At 47.9% G+C, this 24,812-nt stretch overlaps 1 protein-coding gene across 4 annotated transcripts in view; it reads left to right on the top strand.

Annotated features, from left to right (window-relative positions):
• The window catches only part of REXO1 (RNA exonuclease 1 homolog), a 41,797-nt gene extending 17,970 nt beyond the window's left edge, over positions 1-23,827 (top strand). For 2 of the 4 annotated variants that reach the window (XM_027471801.3, XM_072029258.1), the window contains exons 3-16: positions 1,313-1,414; positions 3,954-4,155; positions 4,779-4,942; positions 6,596-6,733; positions 7,734-7,857; positions 8,949-9,062; positions 10,246-10,383; positions 12,757-12,870; positions 13,525-13,598; positions 17,101-17,211; positions 17,586-17,701; positions 17,881-18,019; positions 20,572-20,692; positions 21,402-23,827. In XM_027471801.3, coding sequence (XP_027327602.3) covers positions 1,313-1,414; positions 3,954-4,155; positions 4,779-4,942; positions 6,596-6,733; positions 7,734-7,857; positions 8,949-9,062; positions 10,246-10,383; positions 12,757-12,870; positions 13,525-13,598; positions 17,101-17,211; positions 17,586-17,701; positions 17,881-18,019; positions 20,572-20,692; positions 21,402-21,490 — 1,746 coding nt within the window. In that variant the 3' untranslated portion in view covers positions 21,491-23,827. Of the gene's footprint in view, positions 1-1,312; positions 1,415-3,953; positions 4,156-4,778; positions 4,943-6,595; positions 6,734-7,733; positions 7,858-8,948; positions 9,063-10,245; positions 10,384-12,756; positions 12,871-13,524; positions 13,599-17,100; positions 17,212-17,585; positions 17,702-17,833; positions 18,020-20,571; positions 20,693-21,401 lie in introns of those variants that run through there. The other 2 variants (XR_003501285.3, XM_027471803.3) reach the window with 2 other exon arrangements.
• The last annotated feature ends 985 nt before the right edge of the window (positions 23,828-24,812 follow it).

Raw genomic sequence — 24,812 nt, 5'->3', positions numbered from 1 at the left:
TTTCCACGCCTGTTTCCCTATATTCCTGCACCAAAGCTTAATTTTGTGCTCTTCTGGAGGGGAGGAACACGCGCTGCAGTGGGGAGGTGCTTTTTGGGGGGGTGCTTGCTGGTGGTTACCTGCTTCCCTGCTGCTTTTTGGGAGGGGGGCAGTGATCACTGGGGATTTGGGGATTTGGTTTTGTTTCCTGAATCATTTGTAGCTGGAGCCCCTGTGGTCTGGTCTCAGCCATGTGCTGGGTCTGGAGGGAAGGTCCCTACGAGCAGCGTGGTACTTTTCCACTTGGAAGGATAACTTTGTGAGGTTGTTCGGGATGCGACCGAACTGACAGGCCTAGCAAGTTCCTCGAGAGCTGAGTGATTCAGCGTGAGTCCTGCAGGATGCCCTTGTGGTGACGAGCACAGCTCTGCTGAGGTGCCTGAGCTCATCCCAAAGCCGCCCTCGGCTCTGTCCCCGATTTTTGGAGGGCTGCCGGCCTTACCTCGGCTCAGAGCCTCCCCAGAGGCTGCAGTGGAAAACTGAAAGCGAGATTGAGGGGAGAGCAGCTAGAGTTTTGAGAAATAGACCCGTGAAGTGTGTTTATATAAATGAACAGCCCAGTCAAATCCAAAGAAGATGTTAAAGCTTGTTTTTCATTTGTTCTTTCTCTTCTCCCCTGGGAGTAAGCCGGAGACGTTAGCTCAGAAGCTGCTTTAGCTAGAGAGGTGCTCTGACGTCCTCCTGGGTTTCTGCTGTTCAGACCTATCACCTGGGCATTTGTCACCGCAGTCGTTCTGTGGATATGGCCACAGATAAAACTGCAGAGAAGGGTTCCCCTAAACGTGGTGTGAGGGCAGGGTGGTTTGGTGTTGGGCACACTTTCAGGATGTGCTCCGGGAGCACGCTGTGCCACGGGAAAATGAGTCAGCTCAGAAGTTCTTCCAAAAAAAAAAAAAAAAAAAGCCACCCCCAAAACTAAGCAACAAAACATCCTGGATTTTAAGCATGCCGTGAAAGGTGAGGTGTGAGCGGCTGGCAGGGAAGGGAGCTCCTGTCTCCGGGGCAGGCAGGGGCTGTGCTGCGTGGTGCCAGAGCTGCCCAGCTCACGGCCGGCTGCCCGGGTGGGAGCAGTGGTGCTGCTGTTCCTTGGCTTCACTGGCGGCTCCGGGCTTCCAAACAAGTCTTATTTCTGTAGTTCAGCAGCTGACCACGTGTTGTTTTCACCTGCCACCTGCAAGGTCTTTCTGTTAGTCCAAAAGGAGGCTTTTCAGCTCTTTTTGGGAGGGATCTTCGAGTCTGTTCAATTTTGGAAGCTTGTTGTTTTGTTTTCCAGCTGTCGAAAGAGGAAGTAAGTGAAGAAAAAACAGAAGATAATTTAACTACCTTATTTCCTGGCCAAAAAAGAAGGATCTCTCATCTTGTCAAACAAGGAAATGTAAGTGCAGCTCTCAGGAGCAAAAGTTTAGATGTCTAAAGTGAGGATTTTCTGTCCTGTTATGCCACTGGAAAAGGGTGTAGTCCCAGATTCGTACAACAGCTTGGGTTGGAAGGGACATGAAAGATCATAGAGTTTCAACCCCCCCACTGTGATAGTAGCGTACGAACTGTTTGCACTGGAATCCTCGTACATCAGATGTCTTTCTTCCCCTTTCTGATTTCTGAAAAACATGGTTAGGCATCTGCTACAAACAGCAGCAGAACTCTGATGAGCTCTCATAAAAACAAGTACAAGCTGAGGAAGAGTAAGTGCATCTTGTAACTCGTTGGGGGAGTTCATTTTTCTACAGTATAACTTTATTCAATCACTAAGATTAAATAATTAAATCTACACAAGGTCAGTCTGAGTCTGATAGTACTTCTTATCTCATGGAACTAAAAGATAGCTGTAAGAATCTTGTCAGATGTTGAAAACCTTTACTACATTTATATCTGTTCAGATTCAAGAAAGATACCAACAGGGTCTTGTTTGATACCGTTCTTTTGCAATTGTGAAAATAGTCTAAGTACAGAGGAGAAAAAAAAAGATATTCTGATTTTTTTTCTTTCTTTCTCACTGGGATTTTAATTCATGTTTTTTCTCTGAGGGTTTAATGTGTTTCCCTCCAGGTGCTGAGTACAGATAGTCAGTTTTATGTCCCAGCAGGATAAGAATGGAAGCTTAAGCACTGATTTGAGTTGGGAAGCCCAAATTAATTGTTCTTCCTTTCTGCTCTGCCTGAAAAAGGTTTCTTTGCTTTTAATAATTTGAAGCCCTGAGGTCAATACAATGCTGTTTATTTAACTACATATCTTCAGCCAGTCCATGTGCTTTGATAAGGACCCTTTCTTCCAAGTGAAGAGATAAGAGACTGAAACAAATGGGTTGGAAATTCATTAACTCAAATATTTATTGCAAATGGGTGCCTTTTAGACATGTACAAATCTTTAAATACATTTTCTTAATGTGACAACTGATCCCAAAACGCTTTCCAAAGATGTGAGCACCAGTGCAGTCATTGCACGGGCAAACAGAGCCGATCTGGTGTGTTCAGCAGCAGCTGCTGTGCACATGCACCAGGACGTGCCTGCCCTGGAGTATCTCAGCTCAGCGCTGCTGCTGCCAAGTCTGTTCAGGAGGTGCTGCAAGACTCGAAGTGCTGCTTTTGCGTGCAGAGTTGAGGCTCGTGCTTTGCCACGTCCCTCCAAGTTTAATATTTGCTCAGCCTCGCTTGTGATTTATAGCTCAAAAACTGAGCAGCCTGAAGGGGAGGGAGCCGAGCTGGTGTCCCTGCCCACGGCAGGGAGGTGGGAATTACATATTCTTTGAGGTCCTTTCCAACCCAAGCTGTTCTGTGATTCTGTTCTGCGTGAGTTTGAGTTTAATTTTCAGGGGGGAATGGTGGGTCAAAGGAATTGAAGGTGAGGCAGAAAATGAGTGTCCCGTCCTGCTAGGAAGTCTGTAATTATCATTTAATGGCTGGCTGCGCTCAGTTTGGTTTCCAGAAGCTGGTGTCAGCATCAGAGGCCAGGAATGCAGGAGGAGCCAGCTTGCCCCCCCAATTTGTGGTCTCGGAAATGCCGTGGTACACGGGCTGAGCAGGGGCACTGTCCCCTGAAGGCGTTTCAGGAGGGAGGGGCCACTTCTCAGACTTGAGAGGTTGTTAAGTAACATGGGGAAGTTTGTACTACTGCTGCTTCTCTTGTGTTTCTGCTACCAGAAAACTTTTCTCTCTTTGTTGGCATAATGTTTGGCACCTTTCCTGCAACCTGAATTTGGACATCAAAGGAAATACATGTGTAATGGGGTTGTGCCAGTAACGGCTGCAGGGTGAAATGCCTTCACAAGCAGGCAGGGGCAGAGGCTGCTCAAAATTCAGCGCTCAGTTTATGTAGTGGTCTGATCCCATAAATGTGTGCATGTGCAGCTTGTAGCTAGCTATAGGAACTAGAGTGTTAAAACAAAGCTGTTGGGAGGTGGGGAACTGCTGCAAGGGTGGATGACACTGGTAATTCAGCATGGGGAAGACAGTGAAGGAGGAGAGGGAGCTGCAAACCTCCCCCATCGTGTAGCAAAGAGGAAAGAATAGTTGGCTGCTTTTTCCTCACAGTGTAAGGTAAAGAAGCACACAGGGGGGCTCAGGAGCACGGGGCCAGATTGATTTCCAGTGCGAGATGTAGAGCTGAGAGTGGCCGTGGAGCCCAGAAGTGGGCTGGGCACCGTGATGGAGAACAGGCACCCTGGCCATTAAACAAGCAATTCAAATGCCACCTACCAATTTAGGAAGATCCCACAGCGATGAGAGGTCTTGCCAGAGGGCGACTCGTTAATGCTGCACTTTGGTGGGTGACTAAGTTGTTCTGGGAGACGGTTGGGGTCTTCTCTCAAAAACTTGTATTTGCTAACATGGAAGGGTCAGGGAATAGAGGCCTTGCTTGGCTGGATGAAAGCTAAAGGGTGGGGACTGGTGGCTGTAGAAACCTTTTTGTCTGTGCAGGCAGAGGTCCCGAGCAAGCCCGTAGTCCGGCCGTACCGTCCACCCACCGCTCAGGAGGTCTGCTACCAGAGGATCCAGCTGGCTCAGCAGCAGGCAGCACAGCTGGCTGTGGCAGTTCAAAAGGCGTCTCTCTCTTTGCCAGGAGAAAAGAGGAGGATTGCTCACGTGCCAAATGTAGCCATTTCTGCAGCAGTCAAACAAAGTAAGCCAGCAGCAATACTTGTGATCCCTATCCTGTCCTCCCTGCTGTTGAAAAGACACCGCCTTCTGCTTAAATTTTTCCCAGGATACAGCTATCAGAAGAGGTGTAGTACTAGCCACAATTTTAATCGTTGCTTTTGGGGACCAGTGGAAGGCCTTTCCACTGACAAGTGCTGTCCTTTTCTGAAAAGCAACAGGCTAAGTGCGCATCTCTTTCCTGTTTCATCTTTGGAGTGTGTTTGCTCCTCACTCGTGCTTCCGCTGAAGCTTTTGAGGAGGTGGCTGAAGCAGAGGGAAGTACTAATTCATGCTCATCAGCATCCCTTTGTGGTCGGAAGGCCTCAGCGCTGACCTGATGGGCAGGTAGTGCATCGTAGGTGACAGGGTTAACTCTTTAAACTCGACTGACTCAGTTGCCCCAAAACAACAACAACAAAAAAACAAGGCATGTTTCCTGGCAGAAGGTTCCTTCATCCTTGCCTGGAAGGAGGTAAAATTACCCGATTTTTATCCCTTGGGAGGTTTCCATTTGAAAATCTAAGCTTGCAGCACCGTAAGTTCATGATCACAACTTGATGCCTAGTGGTAGGATTTCTACTTAAATATGTTTTCTGTTCCTTGCAGGCCTCGTGAGCAGCAAGAAGGCTGTTGCTGGCAGGAGTGTCACACCTTCCAATGACTCTGAAGCACCCACCCTTTCTCTGAAGTCTTGCACCTTAGCTGGGATGGCTTCAAAGACCACCAGCACCACTGTGCAGAAAAGGATAGCTCACGTTCCCTCCTTACAGGTAAAAGAGATGTGACATCTGCCTTTGCAGCTTCTTTTCTGGTCATTCCCCATTGAGAGTGCTATGTTTAACCATGCTGTTCCAAACTTAGCACTCTGAGAAGTGGTGATTTGATTAGGTTGATTAAATGGGTTTCTCTCTTCCTGTGGTTTTCCTCGATAGCATTGTATAAAAAATTAAACACTTGAGGGGTAGGAGCTTAGAAAGATAGAAATACTTAAGTGCTGCTCTGATCTCTTTGAATATTGATCGCTCATTTTCAGTTTGAGTCTTCTGTTGTGCTGTCTGGCTAGGTTTGTAGCTGTTTGTATCAGGGAGTTGGAGTCTCGTGTTCGAATGGCGTGGCTGGATTAAAGGCCCTCCCAGCCTTTGTGGGTCAGACTCAGGAAGGTGTTTATGAATAATGTCCCACAGTAACATCTGTAATTAAAATGTGATCGTGTAAACTTCATGCTGCAGTTAATATTTGGGGGAAAAGCTCTCTTTCTCTCCCCTTTTTTTTTGATACCTGCCCAACCTTAGCATACTTTTGATAGTGACGTGTAAGCTGAAGCTAAAGAAAAATAAAAGAACTGAAAGCATAAAATACTTCTCATTGTTAAAGAGGTTCTTAAGAGTGTCATGTTAGAGGCTGAGAAAATGTGTGTACATACATAATGAAAAGGACCAAACCCCTTGAACAGGTTTAAACAAGATAAAGGAATAGAAAGAGATAAATGGAAGCAGAAGACTCATGAAGAAAACGAGCACTCTTCCTGTTGAGCTACGTCCTGTTGCTCCCCTTTGAGCAGGCCTGAATCTTCCTTAGAGCTATGTTTATTACAGCTTGCAGCAGATGGTTTAGTTAATGTACGTCTCCTGGGTGGGGTGAAGAAAGAATTGACAAAACAATTGGGTACTTTAGAGGTGAATGTACAGTTTCTTCTCAAAAAAAAAAAAAGAAAAAAAAGAGGCAGAGTGTGTAATCTGGAAGATAAACTGGTGTTAAATGGGAAAACTACAGTGGTAGGTCATAGCTCATTGCAACATGCAGTTTTTGTACACAAAGAACGTGTCATGCAAGGGAAAATCCTTTCAGGACCATCATGACTGGCAGTAAAAAGGAAGACAAAAACACTTCAGAAAAGTTACAGGAATCCCATAGAAAGCGTGATGACTTAGCTGGCTGCCAGCCTGCCAGAAGTGAGCCTCTGTTCCCTTGTTACGACTAGAGTACTGGCAAGAAAAAACATGTTTGTCATGCACTTAACTGGTGGTGTGTGTTCATGCCTTAAACTCAAATTGTGATGCTTGGTACTGTGCTAATCTCGACTCTCTTAATGGAAATGTCGTTATTTTCATGGCCTGGGATGCTTGTATATGCAAATGTTGTGTCGTGACTAATGCTACTGGGACTCCCGGGCTGCTGGATGAGTTGCATAAAGAAATGTGGTTGCTTTTTAAAGTAGTTCAAATATTGAAGGGGGGTGGGGGAGCACAAAAGCTTCAAGCAGTGTTTTTAGAACCAAAATGCTGCATGTTATGCTCAGCTTTGAGCAGGTTTTGAGAAAGAAAGTCATGCTGCTGTTAGTAACATAAGAGAAAATGTCAGTCTTGAAGCATCATGCTTCTGGAACCCCGAATAGCCTCTTTCTCTCTCTGTCTCATCTCTAGAGCACCAGCTTACAGAGGCCTGTTATTCCCACAGAATTTGGTGCTAAAGTCCCAACAAACATTCGTCAAAGATACCTCAATCTCTTCATTGATGAGTGCTTGAAATTCTGTTCCTCCTCCCAGGAAGCATTTGACAAGGTCTGTACCAGTGCTTGCTTCTTATGAATAAATCTGCAGTAGAGTATAAAGTCCTCTGCGTTGGCCAAAACCTTCCAGAATTGCAGCAAACCCAGAAAACTCTCCTATCCACATGTGTCTGTAGAGGAGACAGGCACTAAATAATTCCAGACTGGACAACAGAAGATAAAATTCCAGTGGAGGTTTCCAGTAGAAAAAAAAACATCTTTCTCTTCATTAGGAGAGCATGCATGCTGTTTTTAATGAGCCCAGAAGAGGGGCTTAGGGGGATGCATGTTATGTTCAAGCTAGACAAAAGTCCTTTTGCTCTAGTAGAGTAGCAAACACCTCCAGGAATCTGGGCACGCAGTAGATGTAAGGTAGATGTAATTGGCAAAACTTGCTGCTTATGAGCTGTGCAGCATTTAAGGAGCCTTTTAACAGTAGGGAATATTACAGTAGGATTTCCAAAAGCAGAGTTGAGAATCTCACATGTTTTATTAGAAAACTTTGGCATTAATGTTAATTGGTTAAATATGGGACATCACAACATGTTTTGTAACCGAAAAAAATGCTATGAGGATGTTTTGTGGTATTTCACCTTCACAGCTCCTTAGGGACAATGTTTCTATCGCACTCAAGGAGTGGCTGTTTGCCAGTCTTTTTCTAGCGCATTTTGGAGCTTTGCTTTTCCCTTGTGCTGCCACTGAAGTGGGGAAAACAGCCATTCCAAGGCAGTTCCAGAACTGCTGTGTTAACCTGTCAGGGAAGGTTTAGCGTGAAAATGTTTTCAGTGCTTAGTTCAAAACGTGTTTTTTTTTCTCTGACTCACCTAAGCAGGCCCAAGAACCAGGATTTATTTGTACCGTGCTCCAGTTTATTACTTGACGCTTTTTTTTTTTTTTTTTTTTTTTTTTTTTTTTTTTTGCTATTTTACTTGGATTCTGTGTTTTAAGATGCAATGTTTCTTTTCTCCAAAAGCAGCAGTGGGAAGAGTGGTAATGAATTGCATTGTTTGCAGGCTCTGGCAGAAGAGAAGGTAGCTTACGAACGCAGCACCAGTCGCAACATCTACCTGAATGTGGCAGTGAACACCTTAAAGAAGCTCCGAAGTCTAGTGCCCAATTCCCCGTCCAGTACGAACAGTACGTACCACGTTTGTGGTTTAATAATTGGAGCCCTGCTTGGATTAGAAGCCACGGAGAGGAACTTGTTGAAAAGACAGACCCATTTCTCAGAAGCATTATGCTGAAAGGCAAACAACTCCAGTTAGCTTTTTATAGTCTGGCAAGCTTTAATGGGCCTTCAAGAGGCAAGTCCTGCAATGCTTTGTTGGCTGTCTGAGCCTAAATGGAGATAATGCCACATGGATTTTTTTTTTTAGCACAAGTTCTTTAAAATGAAAAGCCCCGCTAATGGAGTAACTTTCACATGATGCCTTCAAAGTGATAGACTCGTCCATCACCACAGAAATCTGTTACACACATTAAGCTTCAAGAGAGAAACGAAGAGGGTTAAGACATTTCATTATTGGCTCTCGAGAGGGTACATTAAACAATCAATTTGTGCTGTTCTTGTGATTTTTTTTTTCCTGGTCTCTTCCTTTTTCTCCCCTCTGTCTTCATTACCTTCGTGGCCATTAGTCAGAGCGGCTGAACTTGGGAGGCTGGCCTTTAGGAGAGGGCTGCCAGTTAATGATTAGTAAAAAACACCTATCTGCCATTATCTGATGTGCTGAGCATATTCTAGAGCTCTGAAGGCCCTTCTAAAGCAAGTTGAAAGATTCAGTGTGGGAGTGTGGTCTGCGGGGACCTAACAACAAAGCTGCTTGCTGGGGATGGATGATCCCACCATGCAGCACCTGACTGGGTCGAGTTGCTTCTGTGTTCAGTCCTCTCTTTGTCTGGGGGCTCGGTGTGCAGAGTAAGCAGGTAGAGCTCCCAAAGCCTCTGGGGAAACTGTAAAAATGTCCTTGTATGTCCTTAAAAAGTTGCTGTTGACTAACAGTGTGAAAAGAAAGGTCCCTGTAGCGCTGGAATGAAATGCTAGGAATAGGCCACCACTGTATGTGTATCAATTTCTGGAGCAGAGCAAGAATTCAGGAGGATAAACGCAGTTCTCATTTTGCCTATGTGTAGTGCCCCAAACTCTAGGACTGAAGTCTCTTATTCTTCCAGGATTACACCTGGGTACTTGATCTCTGTCCTGTTTTGCTTCTTCCCTCTTCTCACTGCAGAGACAAGTAACAAGAAAGTGGTGTCCCACGAAGCTGTGCTGGGAGGGAAGCTTGCTGCGAAGACCAGCTTTACCCTAAACCGGTCAGGGAGCTTGAGAGCAGAGGATTTAACAGGTAAGACCCTGCTCCCATGAGGCTGTAACCTGTCAATTGTAGCTGGAGGTATAACAGACTGACTGGGTAGAGCAGGATCTTGCTGATGCATGAAGTGCTGTGATTTATCTGTGGATAATGTTATGAGTTATTACCCAGCTGTGGTATGGTGCTGCAGACTTGCTCAGTAAACGATACGCCACACCGATTAGCACATTCCTTGCTTTCCCTGCTTTGGGCTGAGTTCACTGATGTACTCCATGTGGCTTTGATGTAGCATCAATAGCTGTTCAGAACTGCCTCTTGTGTTTTGGATATTGCTGACTTTTAGGCTTTCTTCTGTCTGGATTTTACTTTAATTTTCTTGCCCTGAAGGAGTACTTTACAACGTGTCTGTCACATTCAAGACAAACATGCTGATATCTCCATCTGCTCTGCAGGGCTCATTTTCACATTGAGGAATGTCATAGTAAGGTCATATCACAGCCAAAGGATTGTGCCATGAGCATTATTTACGTGGGGTCAAATCGGTTATGGGTATTCAGGTTGCTAAGAGATACAGGCAAATTGTTGAGGAGATCAGAGAAGAGATGGAGATGCCACAGAGCAGAAGGAATTGACATGAAGAAAGCTTAAAAGGGCTTGTATAGCTCAGCTAAGCAACATCAAAGGGTGCACGGCAATATTGGAAGAGTTTAGCATAGCAGTGAAAGAAGAGATATTGAGCAGAGTGCAAGAAGTTATAATTATTCTATGGAATGAAAAAATAAAACCAACAGCGGGAAGAAGCTTCTGATAAGGAATTTTTTAGCTCACTGTGGGTGGCCTTTGAGGGGTATTCTTTGGGCTGTGTTACAAATGATCTGTTGAAGCATTTTAAACATTACTAAAGTGAGACTTCCCCCATTTTAACAAGAAGGCCTGAAGGTGAGCCCTGTGGAAGAATTCTGTTTCAGTTGCATCTTCCAGACTTACTAACCTAATGCTGGTTGTTGGAGAAGTTAATAATAAGCTTGTACACCGATGACCAGATGTGAAAAGTGCAACCCCATACCTATTTCCCTCTCGATACTGAACAAAGGCAGTGAAAGCGAGTTGAAAATAGAGGGAGTTTCTGCCAGGTGGCTTGACAAAGCAGAAAATAGTAAAAGAAACAGCACCCGTTTCTGTGGTTTGGCTTCAGCATTGTCTTTGAAACGTGCAGGAGCTGCCTTGTACCGGCGACTGAAGGAATATCTCATGACCGAGGAGCAGCTAAAGGAAAATGGTTACCCAATGCCTCACCCAGAGAAGCCAGGACGTGCCATCCTCTTCACAGCAGAGGAGAAGAAAACCACTGACTGTAAGCTCTGCTGGCTATTTCATTCTGCAGTCTTTGCTAGATACATTACAGGTGAAGATGCCTGTCCTGCTTGCAACTGGTCTTTTTGCATAAAGACATTACTGGTTTCGGCATGGTGCTCCTGTTGTGATGGGTCTCCTTGGCTGAGACATGTGCAGGCCAGCCGGCTGTGGAGGAGAGGAGCATGGCTGCAGGAGCCTGCTGCTTTTCTGAAGGATGAGTTTCTTCAGTTAGCATGCCATGAGAATGTTAGTTTTATAGTTTCTGGTGTGTGGGGCTCAGTGAGGTTTCTAATCGCTGCCAAAGACTGAGTCGCTCAGGTTGTCTCCCTCAGCAAGCTGCCTTTGGCCATCCCCTGTGAGGGCACGTTTTGCACTTGCTCACTCAGCGCAGGCTTCAGGACTTAGACAAACCCCAGGCACATTACACCAGCCAGGAGGTTGGCTGCTGCTGGCGCAGGGAAATGCGTAGAGAAGCTCCTGGTCAATATCTGGTGATGCTTCCCTCTCCCAGGGGAAGGATTCTTTGGGGTCTCTGCGTACAAATTGCTGTTATGGTGTGACAGTGACTGAACCAGAGCTGGGCTGGTTTTGCAGTGGGCTGTGCTGTGCTGGTTTGGACCACGCAGGTGTTGGCTTGGTCACTTGATGGCATTGTGCAAAGTAGTTTCCAACAGCCCTTTTTGCAGCTGGACAAAACAATCCCTCAGGTTTCCTCTGGAAAAGGGTAGGGTCCTCCCCTCCTTGAATTTTTTGGTATCCTGTGGTAGGTTTTATGCTTCTCAAATGCTGAATAGAGCAGACTGTGATGCAGTAGGGATAAAATGCGTACTTGTGGTATGTTTTAAGGTGCTTTGCCACACTCCTCCGAGCATCTCTTTGGAGAGACCTTGCTAAAGTGTGTTAAGTGCTCATCCGTGTTAACACCTTGTGTCTACATTTGTCCCGTGGTTGCTGAAGCAACCTGTACGAAAGCTCTCTTGCATTAACACTGTTAAGTACTGTATTTGTTAGAGCCCTTTTCTTCGGTTACCCAGCCAGCTCCATTAGGGGATCCGAGATGGTGTTGCTGGTTCTTCATCTGTAGTTTTCTGCAGATGCATTTTGATCTTTGAGTTTGTTCTTGTTTGAAAAAATCTCTTGTCAGTCTGCTAATGCTGTGACTGTGGTCAGTGGATGAAAATGGACTGGACTGGTGTTATGCCAAGCTGTCGGGGACCTGACAATGTGTTAGCAGTTTAAATGCTCACACTGGAACTCAGGGAATTGCTGGGAGAGCAGGTGTGTGACAGTCAGCTCCTTTTCTGTGTTTTTCTGCATCTCCTGTTTCTGAATTTTTGTTGTTACTGAGGGCACAGGGGACAGGATGGAGAAGTCCCTGACTGCCTCTTCGAGGGCCAGGCTGTGCTGTAAGTGTTCCCTGTTTTAAATACCAGGGAACCCTTGCAGAAGAGCTGTGCCCAGGAAGAACTCGAATGTCACTTGGAAGTGTCAAGTCACAGACCCCCTGGAAACCAGGCCTCCTTAGCTCCCATGTCCGAAGAATGACTTCTCCTGTTTCTTAAAATAACCATGTTAGGGTACAACATAATTTGCTGTGGATGGAGAAACAGCACAGCAAATGCGAACAGTCAGAGTTGGAGCCGCACACCGAGACCAGCGGGGAGTTTTATGTTTGCCTCTGAGAAGTGATTTGGAGTAAATGCTGCAACTATGTGCAGTTTTGGGTGAAGAAAGTTATAAAATTGTTAGCATGTGTCCAAAAGAGGGCTACAAAGATGGGGAAGACATGATGAGCAGCTGAGGTCCCTTGGTTTGTTCAGCCCAGAGCAGGGCATGCTGAGGGGAGGCCTCATGGCGGCCTGCAGCTCCCTCACGAGGGGAGCGGAGGGGCAGGCGCTGAGCTCTGCTCTCTGGGGACAGTGACAGGACCCGAGGGATGGAGCTGGGACAGGGGAGGGTCAGGCTGGGTGTTAGGGAAAGGTTCTGCACCCAGAGGTGGTTGGGCACAGGGACAGGCTGCCCAGGGCAGTGGGGACAGCCCCGAGCCTGCTGGAGCTCAAGAAGCATTTGGGCATTGCTCTCAGGCACACGGTCTGATTCTTGGGTGGTCCTTTGGGGACCCAGGAGTTATGGGTCCCTTCCAACTCAGGATGTTCTTTGATTCTATGATTAAGACTGCCATTTTCAAAGGGTTTGCTTTGTCTTTGTGAGAGTTTGAAAAGAAATTTACCATCCCTTAACAGGAACTGTTGTTTGCCGATTTCAACAGTGTTTGGGGCTTTAAGTGAGATTGATTTCCCTGTGCTTTGGCCACGTTTAGCAGGAACAGGATTTAGAGAGGCCTGACCCTTACTTCTTTCTTCTCTTAAAGCCTCCTGCAGGATTTGTTGTCGCTGTGGCACTGAGTACATGGTCTCAGCCTCTGGAAACTGCATTCGCAAGGAGGAGTGTGTCCATCACTGGGGAAGGCTACGCAAGCAGAGAGGTACATCTCTTCAAAGAGGGCTCAGTTACGTGTTAGACGTACTCTAGATCTGAAAACAGAGTCTGTGTTGGATTGGAGTTGCTGTGAAACATTTTGTAGCTTTGGGACTTGTCACGCTCGCAGATTGTGGCAGTTCCTAGTTTTGTCACTGGGTGGCATAGCCTTGTAAAGAGCTGCTGGGGAGCAGCGGTACAGTCCCTAAAATATGAAAACGTGTCTGGAACTGAGGTGGTTCATCTTTTTGGCTTAAAAAAAAAAAGAAAAAAGTAAAAGGCACAAACCATCTTGTACATTTTCAAAGATCATTCTTTTAGGAGACTTAGGAACAATAGAGCTCTGCTGCCTGAGTGAGTTTACCGGTCTTGGTTAAACTCATTTGCAGCAAGATAGTAGCCTAGTTGGAACTCTGTAGTTTTCTGCTAATGCATCCATGATCAGTGAATCAGCTGTGCTGGTTAAATAAGTCAAACTGCTTTGCTCATCTGTGCCATTGCTGGTAGGTGGCTTCTGCAGTTTGAATATGAGAGACTTGTGAATCTCTTTTTTTTCCCTTTGCTTGCAAATTATTGTTGCTGTGTTCATTCAGGACATCTCTGCACTTGTCAGCTGAAGTTTAGGTCTCTTCTCTCTGACTCTTAACTCTTGCTCTTTCAGTACCAGGTGGATGGGAAACTCATTACAGCTGCTGCTCAGGAGCTGTGGGTTCACCAGGCTGCCAGGTTGCTAAAGTAAGTTATTGAGCAACACCTTTTTATTCTCAATGACATTTGTCCTCTGCTTGCAATGGTGGTGGCTGTGTGAGCCTTTAGAAGAATGGTGGATTCCCCTGGGGAGAAAAAGCAAGTACTTCTTAAATGCCTTTTGCTATGCAAAGGTAAGAAAATTTGGTGTTTGGCAAGAAGGAAGAATCTCAAATGTTTGGAGTTGAAGTGGTTTCTATTTTGCAGATGCAAATTTTTTAACATTTTTCTAAGCAAAATGTAAGCACTTTTTCTAAGCAAATGACAGCGGGTTAAGTTGCCCAGCAAAAACTTGGATATAGTCTTCTTTAGGGAAACACTGAAAAAGTGAGAAAAAAGGAAATTCCTTTTAAGAAGCGTGCTCAGAGCCTTGACAACAGTGGCCAAAACCTTTATTCCCTTTTTTTTTTTTTTTTAATTCTTAGATGCCTGTGCTAAGGTAACTTCTGCTGTAGGCCAAATCCTTTCTTAGTTTTCCATTTATTGCACGCCCTTTGTTTTATTAAGGGGAGGAACCTTCCCAAGGAGTGTGTTGTAACCCATAGATATTGCTTCCTCTTGAGGAGGGTGGGGAAAGGATCACATCAGTAGAAAGCAGAATCTAAAACCTGCTCAGGAATTGAGCTTTGGCCCTTTGGTCGAGCTGAATGCTGTCTGGGATACCTTTGTACAGGTGCTTTTTCTTGTTTCCTTACGCAACAGCCAGGCACCCCTGGCTCTCAGTCCATTGACTGAAGGGAACAATCTGTCTCTGGCCTCTGCCCAAGGTCTAGGGATTCTCCTGGTCCCTTGTTTCAGTGGCATTTTTACATTTGGCAGCTGCCATGCAGAGAGAGATGGTTCAGAACCAAATGATCTAAAAGGGTCATGTCCAGTAGAAGGGGCTCCCACAGCTATTTGTTGTAGGGCATCTTATTGTCTTGCTGTTTGAAAGTGCTCAGGTGATACAGAGCCAGCAGAGTTCTGGAGAGGTGTGTGCCATCATTATTCTGGCCAAAAGCTAGAACTAGGAAGTGAATTCTGGGGCAAAATTTAAGGCTTGTCAACTAGAACTAGACCTGTCAGCACATGAACCCTAAAAGCCTGTCCTGCCCAGTCTGAAGCATGGATGGGATCAGGCATGTGGCTGCTCCTCCTATTTCTTTTTCATTTGATATCAGGATCTCTTTTTTAATCAGTGTTCCAAAAAAAACATCCAGCAGGGAAGTCGGGAGAAATTGATGGGGCTATAAAAACATGACTTCTCTGCATGTTTTTACGTGGCTGTTGTAGACCATAAAACCTCATGGCCTTATAAGAAACATACAATTTCTCTAATAGCCTCCTACTCAATGAAGCATGCTGTCAGTGCTCCAGGGCTCAGGCATCCTTTCACATCTGCCTCCTAGTTGTTGTGCTGCTACAGATCACTACATTCTGGCTTTCTTGCTTTTTTCATCCAGATGAATTTTTTGGTAAATTTAAGGTCAGAGTCCCCAGTCTGCTCAGGATGAGAATATGGAATGGGATTTGGGGATGTTTGGGCTACAGCTTTTTTTTTTACATCTTTCAGCTTTGAAGGCATTGAAAATAGCAAATATTTATAATAAACTATTCTAAATAACGGGGCGCATAGCTGGTTAGAAAAGCATTGCTGTGCCTTTTCCTTCCAAACGCATTTGGGATGTGTGTTTGGATCATGCTGCAGTTAGCGCCTGTGGCAGGAGGTGGCAGGGTGGAGCTGTGCATGGAGCTACAGCTCCCCAGGAGCAGACCAGTCGAGCTGCTCTGTTCTTTGTGACAGCTGAGTCTGCTCGCTTCTTTCTTGGATCTGAAAAAACGAAACAACTTTTCTGCTTTCTTCTCAGCGAGGAAGAATTGGACAGTTGTAGAACATCAGCTGTTGTAGAAAAACACCTCATTTGTTTTTCCTTCACTGCTCAGTTATGTTGCATAGCAGAGAAGGGAAAGGATCAAGCTGAATGGGAGAGAATTTTTACTATTTGTTGGCCTGGTAGTGTGTTCTACCCATTTCTTTAGCAAAACAATCAGATTCGTGGGCATAGATGCAGAATTGACAAGTGTGGCCTCTTGCTCCTGGGAATTGAACCATGCAGCCTTGGAGCAGTGCTGGCTTTGGATGCAGGGAGAGGTCAGGCTCGGTATTGGCCCAGCCGCCTGGTTAACTGCAAATGATGCAGTTCTCTCTACTCTGGCTGGTTTTATTATTATGTACTCTATTACCCGCAGTAATGACTGGTGAAGGAAATTATGTAAATCCCTGCTCTGCCTACATATTTCAGTTCTACAACTGCCTGGGTTTGTCCTCTCTAGCCTTTCTGTTCTGAGGTGATGCCATGTGCAGGCTGATTCCTTGCAGGGTGAGATTTGTCAGAAGCATGACGGAGGCTGCATGCAGACTGCTGTGATTATGCACAAATATGTTGAGATTGAGGGATAAACAAAACTTAAACAAAGGAAACCACTGGGAACTAAGGGAGAGAGCATGTCACCTCTGGGTGTGGTGCAGCAATTTAATTTGACCTAAAACCATGCTAGTGGGCAGTCACCACCTCTGCTTTGCCCTCTGTGTTCCTGCTTCCTTGCAGGCACAGTGATGAAGGTAACTGGCTCAGTGCAATGATCCACTTCAAAACACCCCAGAGAAGAAGGCTTTGAGGCTGACTGAATAGTACCAGGGCAGGCAGGGTGGGGTCTGTGGCTGTGGAGGAAAGGAGAGTGGGAGTGCCTCTTGCAACAGTGGCTTAGTCTTGCGTTGGCTTATGCCACTCATGGAAACACTCCCTGAATTTTCCTGCTAGCTTGGGGAGCTTTTCTGCGCTGAATATTGTTGACTCTAGAGCTTTAGCTGGGGATGATGAGGAGAGGCTGGAAATGGTTTCCATTTTTTGCCTCAAGTGCTGGTAAGGCAGTAAGCTCATGTTTGTGAACTGTCTGGTTTCGGAATATAGTGGCTCTTATTTGTCTGTACACACTGACATTTTCTGCTGCTTCATTCCACTAGCTTCTCGTGTCATCTCTGGGCTGTGATACACTTGATACTAAAGCTCAGACAGCAATGTTTGACATTAGAATCCTGCAGCTGGGCATGTCTCAGTCACAGGTGAATCCAGAAACCAGCAGCTGGAGTAGATCCATGTAAGACCACCGAGTGAGCCTTTCTGAGTAATTCTACTCTGAATTGAAAGTTGGAAGCTACCTGAGACGGCCGTCTCCTAGTCCTTAGATATGCGATGCATTGCTACTAAGTGAGCTGTTAATACAGTGCCTCTAGTTCTGATCCTGCTTTGGAATTGGGTTCACACATGGCTGCTACATTGCTTTTGCGGTGAGCTTCTCAGGCCAACTAGTAGGCAAGTCTTATTTCTCGTTAGCCTTTAGAAATTATTTAAAATTTTGTTTTGTTTAAGTGAGTGGTTCTGTTGAAATGGAGTTTTGGGTTTCTTGTTCCTTCCATCAACAAATCATTTTCCTTTTTTTTTCCTTTAAGCAACATGTACATGACGGGCGGAAAGAGAACCTTGATGGCTTTGTGAAGACTTTTGAGAAGTTGCCTACGACTGATGGTTACCCCGGAATCTACGCATTAGACTGTGAAATGGTGGGTTCCTAACCAGAGGGGCAATGCACAAGCAAAATGAGGCTTTTTGAGGAAGGCTGTGTCTGAAGGGCAACTCTTTCCCTACCATCTTCTTTCCTTCCTGCTGTGGAGTCTAAACCACAGACATTTACATTAATAAGAGCTAATTGAAATGTAAATTTAATTAGTCGGGGCATTGTGTGCTTCATTTGGGGACCACATTTAACTTTGAAAAGCAGCAGCTAGTTGGCCTGTATTGAGCAGTGGTTGTTGGCTGGCTTTGCTGCAATGAACCAACTGCATTTTGGGATCTGCAGTGCTTTGGTGAACAGTCTTATAGGTACCATGCTGTGGTCGGCATGCATTTGTCGTCATGTCTGCTTTGTCACTTGCAGTGCTACACTAAGCAAGGACTGGAGTTGACAAGAGTAACTGTGATCAACTCTGACCTGAAAGTGGTTTATGACACCTTCGTCAAACCGGACACCAAGGTGGTGGACTATAACACCAGGTAAGGACAGCCTTCCTTGGGTTAGAGCTCTGTGGTCAGCATCAAGAACTTAGGAGGAATTTCTGGAAGAACTTGTTGAAACTCCAGTGAGCGCTACTTCCTAACAGCTGGAACTTTTTTTTGGGTCTTGAGGTGTTCCTTTGGTGAAGGAAGCCCTCCTCTCTGCTCTTACACTGCAGATTCTCAGGTGTGACAGAAGAGGACCTGGAGAACACTAGTATCACCCTGCGGGATGTCCAAGCCGTCCTATTGAACATGTTCAGTGCAGATACCATATTGATAGGGCACAGCTTGGAAAGCGATTTATTTGCACTAAAGGTAATTCGCATGTCTTGTGTTTGCATCTCTCTTTGGTTCTTTCCCACCCTGGTGACTGTTACATGTCATCTTTTAATTTAGGAAGTGTATTTGTAGGAAGAACCTGGAGGACGCAGTGGGTCTCTCTTGTCTCTGAGGCAGTGGGAAGACGGAAGAGTAGAGGAGTGGGGTGTGTGCATCACTTCTGATCTCCCCCCAGCTTTTAGTGACTGGTGCTGCCCTGGGGGACAGACCTCTCTGGGGTGACTGGGAGGGGTGAGTAGATCAGGGCTGGCTGGAAGGACTGATCTCGAATCGTTTGCTGTTCACCTGTGTACATAGTCAAGTATCCTCCAGTGGTGTCAGCATCCTTTGACTGGCCTGAAGGTGTGCTCAGCCAGGATCAGGGCATGAGCAGGGTAGGCTCAGGGGTCTCCTGTGCCCTCTGGATGTCCACAATAACTGCTGGAGGAACAGGACAAGTCTCTCTGCCTCTGCACTGGAGATAACTGCCTTTTTTCTCCTAACTGTAAGCTGTCCTTGAGGTTCTCTGCCTTGTTTGCTGTGATTTGTGGCATTATTCTGATCAAGCTATTTTGACCTTTCAGCAGTCTTGTTTCCTGCCTGGCCTGCGTCAGCCTGCTCTGTGCATCTCTCAGCCATCTCTGCTGTCCTGGAGGGAGGGCTGCCTTCTGAACACGGGTCCCAGGGGGTTTGGCTAGGGTCACCGAGAAAGCATGTGGCTGGCAGGAGCCAAGGCTTCAGTCTGTGCTCACAAGCCAGAATTTCCTCCAGCCGTTCTTTGTCATGCAGCTTCTTTGATGAAGAAGTTGGAGCTGCCAACTCACGGCAGTGGTTTGGAAGCAGGGGGTTTTAATGTCTGCAAAGCGCTTTACCTCTCCATGGCACCCTTTGTCCCAGCCTCTAAGAGAGTTCGTCATCATCATAAAAAAAATTATTTACAGTTTTATCAGTACAAAATGACTGTTGGCCTCTTAGAAGCATGATTTTCTCTTAGCATCTCAGGCGCTGCCAAGAGAACGAACCCAAGAGCAATATAGCAGAGTGTGACAGGCAGTGGCATGTCAAGTCATAATGTTTGAAGGCTGTGGCAGTAAAGTCGACATCTCGCTAATGGCCATGGCAAGCTCCAAATGGTGATAGCATTTCAATTTTTATTTAAAGCTATATTATCCCGTTTCCTCAGTCTTCCTGATCTACATAAGTAATTATCATTGTGCCTGGGTGGGTGCCAAACTTGACTGCAGTCTAGGAGAGATTATCCATAATGTTGGCAGTTTTACACTCCAAAGAGCGTAGCAGGTTGTTTCTGTTAAACTGCAGCTGTTTTCAGGCATTTATGGAGCTGGGCTATGAAACTATTAATGACGAAGTTAGGAATTGTCACGCAACATTAGCTGGTGCCTAGGAAGAGTTGAGGCAGATGAGGAGACTGGATTATCGGGGTCCTGTCTGAGTCACGCTGTGCTGAGCCTTACAGAGCTTTCTTTTGGTCAGGCATATAAATTTATCTCTTGGACCTCGTGTTTTGCTCCTGTACTCGTTATGTGGAACTGCTTGCATGCAGGTTTCTTTAGCTGTCACTGAGCATACGTTCTTGGTCAACAGAGGATTAATCTTGTCTTAGCCTGAGAGTAAGAAATTCAGATTAAAAAAAAAATCAGCTTACTGTATGTTTATGGTGTCTGTCAGATGTGGGTTTTAGGTCTTCCACAGGCACCCAAAGTGCAGGGTAAGGCAGTGTGTTGACCTGCTCAGCATCCTCAGTTCCTCGCGAAGCGTGATGAGTGATGACACTTTGTACCCTAGAGGACAGAAAGCCTCTTGTCTTCCCTGCGTGCCCCAGGCAGTTGGACCTGAACATGGGGCTGCCCAGGGCCTCCCTCCCATCTACTGTATATTTGTATGCCCAGGAGTACAAGATGTACTTGTCCCATTACAGCCTTGCTCAGCTGTGCTGGTTAAAAACCTCCTGTTGACTTTCATTGCTGACAGACTGGAAATTTTCAGGCGGGTGTGCACCTTGAAGATTAAGCCTTTCCTCTAGAAGCAGTGTGATACACAATGGACTGGGTACCATTTGGGCATCCTTCCTGCTTCGGTTCACATCTCGAGAACCAGCTGGAAGGCTGTAACAAGCTTTGTGGGGTCAGCTGGTTCCTTGGCTTTTTCATTGCAAAAGACAACCTTGGAGGTCTGCCAGCTTCTCCAGGCCAGGGTGTTAAGGAGTAACCTGTCCTGAATTGGAGTTGCGTGAACTGAAGCAGCCCTGAATTTCTGTTGTTTTGAACGCGTGGGTAGGCAGGCCTTTGAGGGCACGTACATTGGCTGGCAGAGCACTGGGAAGCTGGTTTGCACGCAGCCTTTGAGGGGGAGTCATCTTTGATTCAGCCAGAGCCTCTTGCAAAACTGGTTGTGTTGCAGCTCGGCAGGGCATTGCGCAGGGCCTGGGAGGCTGACCGGAAGGTTGCGTTAGCGTGGTTAATCCTGAGGAGCGCCCATCCCTGTGGGAGAGGGAAAATAAACACGTTGCTTTCCTGTTCCCTCTCCAGCTTATCCATGGCACAGTGGTGGATACTGCGATTGTCTTTCCCCACCGGCTGGGTTTACCTTACAAACGGGCTCTCCGGACGCTGATGGCAGACTACCTCAAGCGCATCATCCAGGACAACGGTGAGATGAGGCAGAGCTGAGAGTGAGGGTCTGCCATCCCGTTCCCCCTGGATGCAGTTCCTTGGACCTGCCTCCCTCCCTGCTCTCCCCCGGCCCTGTCCTCTTGCTCCTGAACTTCCCTCTGCGCAGTGCCTGCCAGTCGCTGTGAATGGGCCAGCGTGTGCGGGCCCTGCCAGTTTGTTTGAACCCTGGTCTGAGGGCCAGCAGCACTTGCTTCTTCCCTGTCTGCCCTAAGAGGGGACCAGGGGACTGGGGTGAGAGGGCCAGAGGCAGCCCTGTCAAGGCCATGTTGTGGTCTTTCTTCTCTCTCTGGCAAAGTGGGACTGACCTTTCCGTTTGAAGCATGGAGTGTTCCCTTCAGCCTTCAACAAGTACGCTGGAGCCATGCTGCTGGGCAGCTTGAGGCCTCACTGGCCAGTAGCCTCGGGGCCTACAGAGTAGCAGCACTTCAGCCCTTAATTAAACAAGAATGGTGCAAGGCTGAAGTCCAGCAAAAGTGTGTTTAGTGAAAACTCTTCCACTTCCAAATCCATCTGTAGTTCACAGCGATCACAGATGCCCTGTGCCTGCTGTGGCGAAGGGCAGTGAGCAGCTGGGCCGGCCGTGTCGGGCAGGACCCGCTCTGGGGAAACCTTGCTCTGGGCTTTGTGCTGCCAGCAGCCCCATGCAGCAGGGGACGTAACTGCTGTCCTTGTCTTTCTGTCCCCAGTGGAAGGGCACGACTCCAGCGAGGATGCCAGAGCTTGCATGGAGCTGATGGTCTGGAAGATCAAAGAAGATGCTAAAGTGAAACGATGACTTGCGCTTTCTCTCTCTCCTGTTCCTCCTCCACCTCTTTGAAGCAGTGCAATAAATGCTCAGAGTTACACTGTCCACCTGTACGCAGCAGCATGCTACCCCAGACTCCCCGTGCACTTGCAGGTATCTACAGGACTTAAGGACTGCTGCTGGTGCAGCTGAACGGCACCAGCTCACTGCTTGCCGGTCCCTGTGTCCAGGTAGTGGCTCTCAGATCCTCTTTACTCTGCCCGAGGGGTTCTCTGTGGTACAGCAGTTGCCTTGTAGGCATGGCAAGGTGGTTTTGAGTAGCACGACCAGAGAGAACTCCTTGTTTCTTAGGAGAAGCTTTTAGAGGTAGGTTGGATACATGCAGAAGGATCTTTCTGGTTCAGTTAAAGGTAGATTTTTATTTTTCTTTTCAAAAGTAACTTAAATTGCCTCTGTACTTCAAAGCAGTTAGCTTCCTGCAGGGTTTGGAGAGGGAGGGAAATGGAATAAGGTTTGGCAGGAAGCTGTGAAGTGAGTGGATTATGTAGCTGGTGTGTGAATGGCGAGCGAGGTGTGGAGAGAGCAGAGGACCAAGCCATCTTGAAAGAGATCCTAATGCAGACCCACCGTGGAGGAGAAAGAGCTGCGAGAGAGGGAGGCAGCTCCTGAGAGCGTGTGTGGAGCAGCAGGTCTGAGGAATGAGCCTGGGTCAGGGTTGTGCCCAGCTGCTGTGACCCAAGTGATCGGTGAGTGCTGGCGTCCTGCTTCTGCAGGAGCTGGACGAGGGAGAAGTCACAAGCCTCAGACCTTGCCCGGACCTCAGGGATGCGAGGGACAGCGGGGCTGTGACGAGCTGGGCTCGCTGTGCCCAGGAGGGACGTGCAGCCTTCCAGGGCAGGAGCTGTGCAGAGGAGGACAGCAGTGAAAGCAGGCGCTGCAGCTTTGCAGGTCAGGATGAGCCGTCCTCCCTCTCACCCTGAGCTTCCAGAGCATCCCCCGCGAGCTCATGTGTAGGGATCAAAGTTCTGGGGGGACGTGGGGACAGCTAAGACTGTACTCCATGGCCCCAACAATCTACAGGTGCGCAGAGCTCCTCACCAGTCTGTCCCTGATAGCAGGGACTTGATGCAGGTCAGACCAAAAGCAATAGGTGAAAATACTCTTTTAAACTAGTTTACATGTTGGGAGTTTTAATGAGAGCAGAAGAGCCACTTGTTGTCTGTCTGGCTCCCCTGACAAAAGCAATTCTTGAGTGTCTCCTGTGCTTGCAGCAGCTTGGGCAGACTCAGAGGTGCTGGCAGTCTCTCTCTGCCAAGGCTTAAATGCTTTCATGGCGGACAGCAGCGCTGATTTCCCTGGTAGGTGAGGTCTTTCAGCACTGTGACAGTGGTGTGAGAGCAGCGATCGCCCCATCCCCTCCCAGGACAGCATCTGTTCCCAGCGCTGGCTGCTGTGGTCCCTTTGCATACAGGTGGGATGCCTCCAGCTCCTGTTGCTGGGATCCCTGCTCTGTTTCCACTGGTGGGCAGTGGCTTGGCATCCCAGCCCCTTCTTTGCCCAAAGCAGGGGCTGTGCAGCTCCCTGCTGCTTCCCCGGAGCTTTGCAGGCCATGCCACATCTGGCTGTCCTTGCAGGCTGCGAGTTGCAGGGAACGATGCTGTCTCTGTCCAGGCCATGGGAGAGACAGAGGGACAGTTCAGAGCTTCTTTCCCAGGGCAGGAAGCTTTTTTCCTGCTTTTGCCTCTTTCCCTGGTTTATCCCCACGTTTATCTTCACCCCTGGCTGCAGCGATGGTGCCTGTCTGTAGCAGCCCACTGATTTCAAAGCCTCCAGGTTCCCCAGGTACCGGGCATGCAGGCCCAGCTCCCCTCTTCCCAAGCAGCTGCCTTCCCCAGCAGAGCCAGCACCCTTGTTCCCGACGAGGATGTGCTCTGCGTCCTGCTGGGGAGCCGTTTCCCCAGCTTTATCCCAGCGTCCGGGCTCGGGGAAGGCAGAGTGTCTCTGCAGCGCAGTGCAGGCAGGAGGGCTCGCGGTCATTTCCCCTTTGTCTACCCACGGTTCAGCTGAGATGCCCTAAAATGAGGCTTTCAGGGTGGGATGCCATGGGGGGAGGTTGCCCCTTCCATGGCACGTTAGTGGGGAAAGGAGACGAGCGCTGCTGGTGTGGGTCAGAGCAAGTGTCAGAGCCGCGTGCTGTCACTGCCTCCCCGTAGCGTGATGATGGGCAGCCCCTGAACCCCCACACCCCTGGGCGCTGTAACACTGTAAAATAGGTTTGTGGTTGGTGAGAGGTTTTTGGGTTGTATATAAATATTGTAACCTGTAACTTTTTTTGTAATTGTTTTTAATAAAAGGGTGTTGACTAGATGCATGCTCCTGAGTCTGGCTCTGCTTTACCTGCAGCTGGGCTGGGAGGGGAGCTGGAGCCAGCCCAAGGGGAGCTTGGGCAGGCTTCCCCGAGCATCCCTTGAACCTGATGCCACCCTCACTCCCTCCATGTCCTCCCGACGTGGCTCTGCCATCCTTTTACAAGCTTTGTGGCTCTGAGAGATCCCTGCCCCTCGGCTGCTGCAGAAGTCCGGGCGCCCCTGGGGCTGCGAGGTGGTGCCCGAGAAGAGGTGGTGCCCGTGGAGCCCCGAGCGGGGCAGGTCCCGGATCCCACCTCTGCCCCCGAGCTGGGGCGAGAGCCCGGGGAGCTGGCGCCTGCCCTGCTGCTCTCGCTGCTTGACCAGGCTCCTCGGGAGAGCCCCTATCAATCTCACAAATGGGGCAGGAATTAAAGTGCCAAGTGAAGGAGCTGATTCAGCACGGAGGAAGAGGTGAAGGTAAAAAGTTCAAATAAAAAAATAATAGGCTATTAGATGACCTCACTGGCAATGTGTTTTATTTAACGTGCTGGTGATGGCTTGGCGATGGCAGCGGTTACTTAGGATGCTGTCAAAGTCACGGCTCAGCCGCTTTTTCAGCCACCTCTACGGGCCCACGAGGTGCTGAGCTCTGGTGTCCCCTCCCCTGGTGTGATCCCATTTGGAGTGGGTGGTCTCTGTCCCTCCGCGATGTCCCCCTCCTGCAGGACACCTGGGGGGGTGCTGGAAGGGGATGGATTCCTTGGGGTGAGCCCCATCATCAGCCCCAAGGGGAGCTCCCTGTGGTGCCCGGAGCTGCTGTAACGGAGCCCAGCGGATGGAAGGGGCCGAGTCTCATCTTGGGGAAACTGCAAAAGTTGGAGCCAGACAGGATTTTAGGGCTGCAAGAGCTCTGGTCCCAGGAAAGCACAGCTCACCCAGCCTTGGGCATGCAGATGGATGTGCAGTTGGACAGATGGACGCTGGTGGTGCAGGTGTGTGTTTGG

The sequence above is a fragment of the Anas platyrhynchos genome, chromosome 29 (assembly GCF_047663525.1).
Source record: "Anas platyrhynchos isolate ZD024472 breed Pekin duck chromosome 29, IASCAAS_PekinDuck_T2T, whole genome shotgun sequence".
Classification (NCBI taxonomy): Eukaryota; Metazoa; Chordata; class Aves; order Anseriformes; family Anatidae; genus Anas; species Anas platyrhynchos.
Note: the sequence above shows the minus strand (reverse complement) of the source record. Positions and strands in the feature narration are given on the sequence as shown.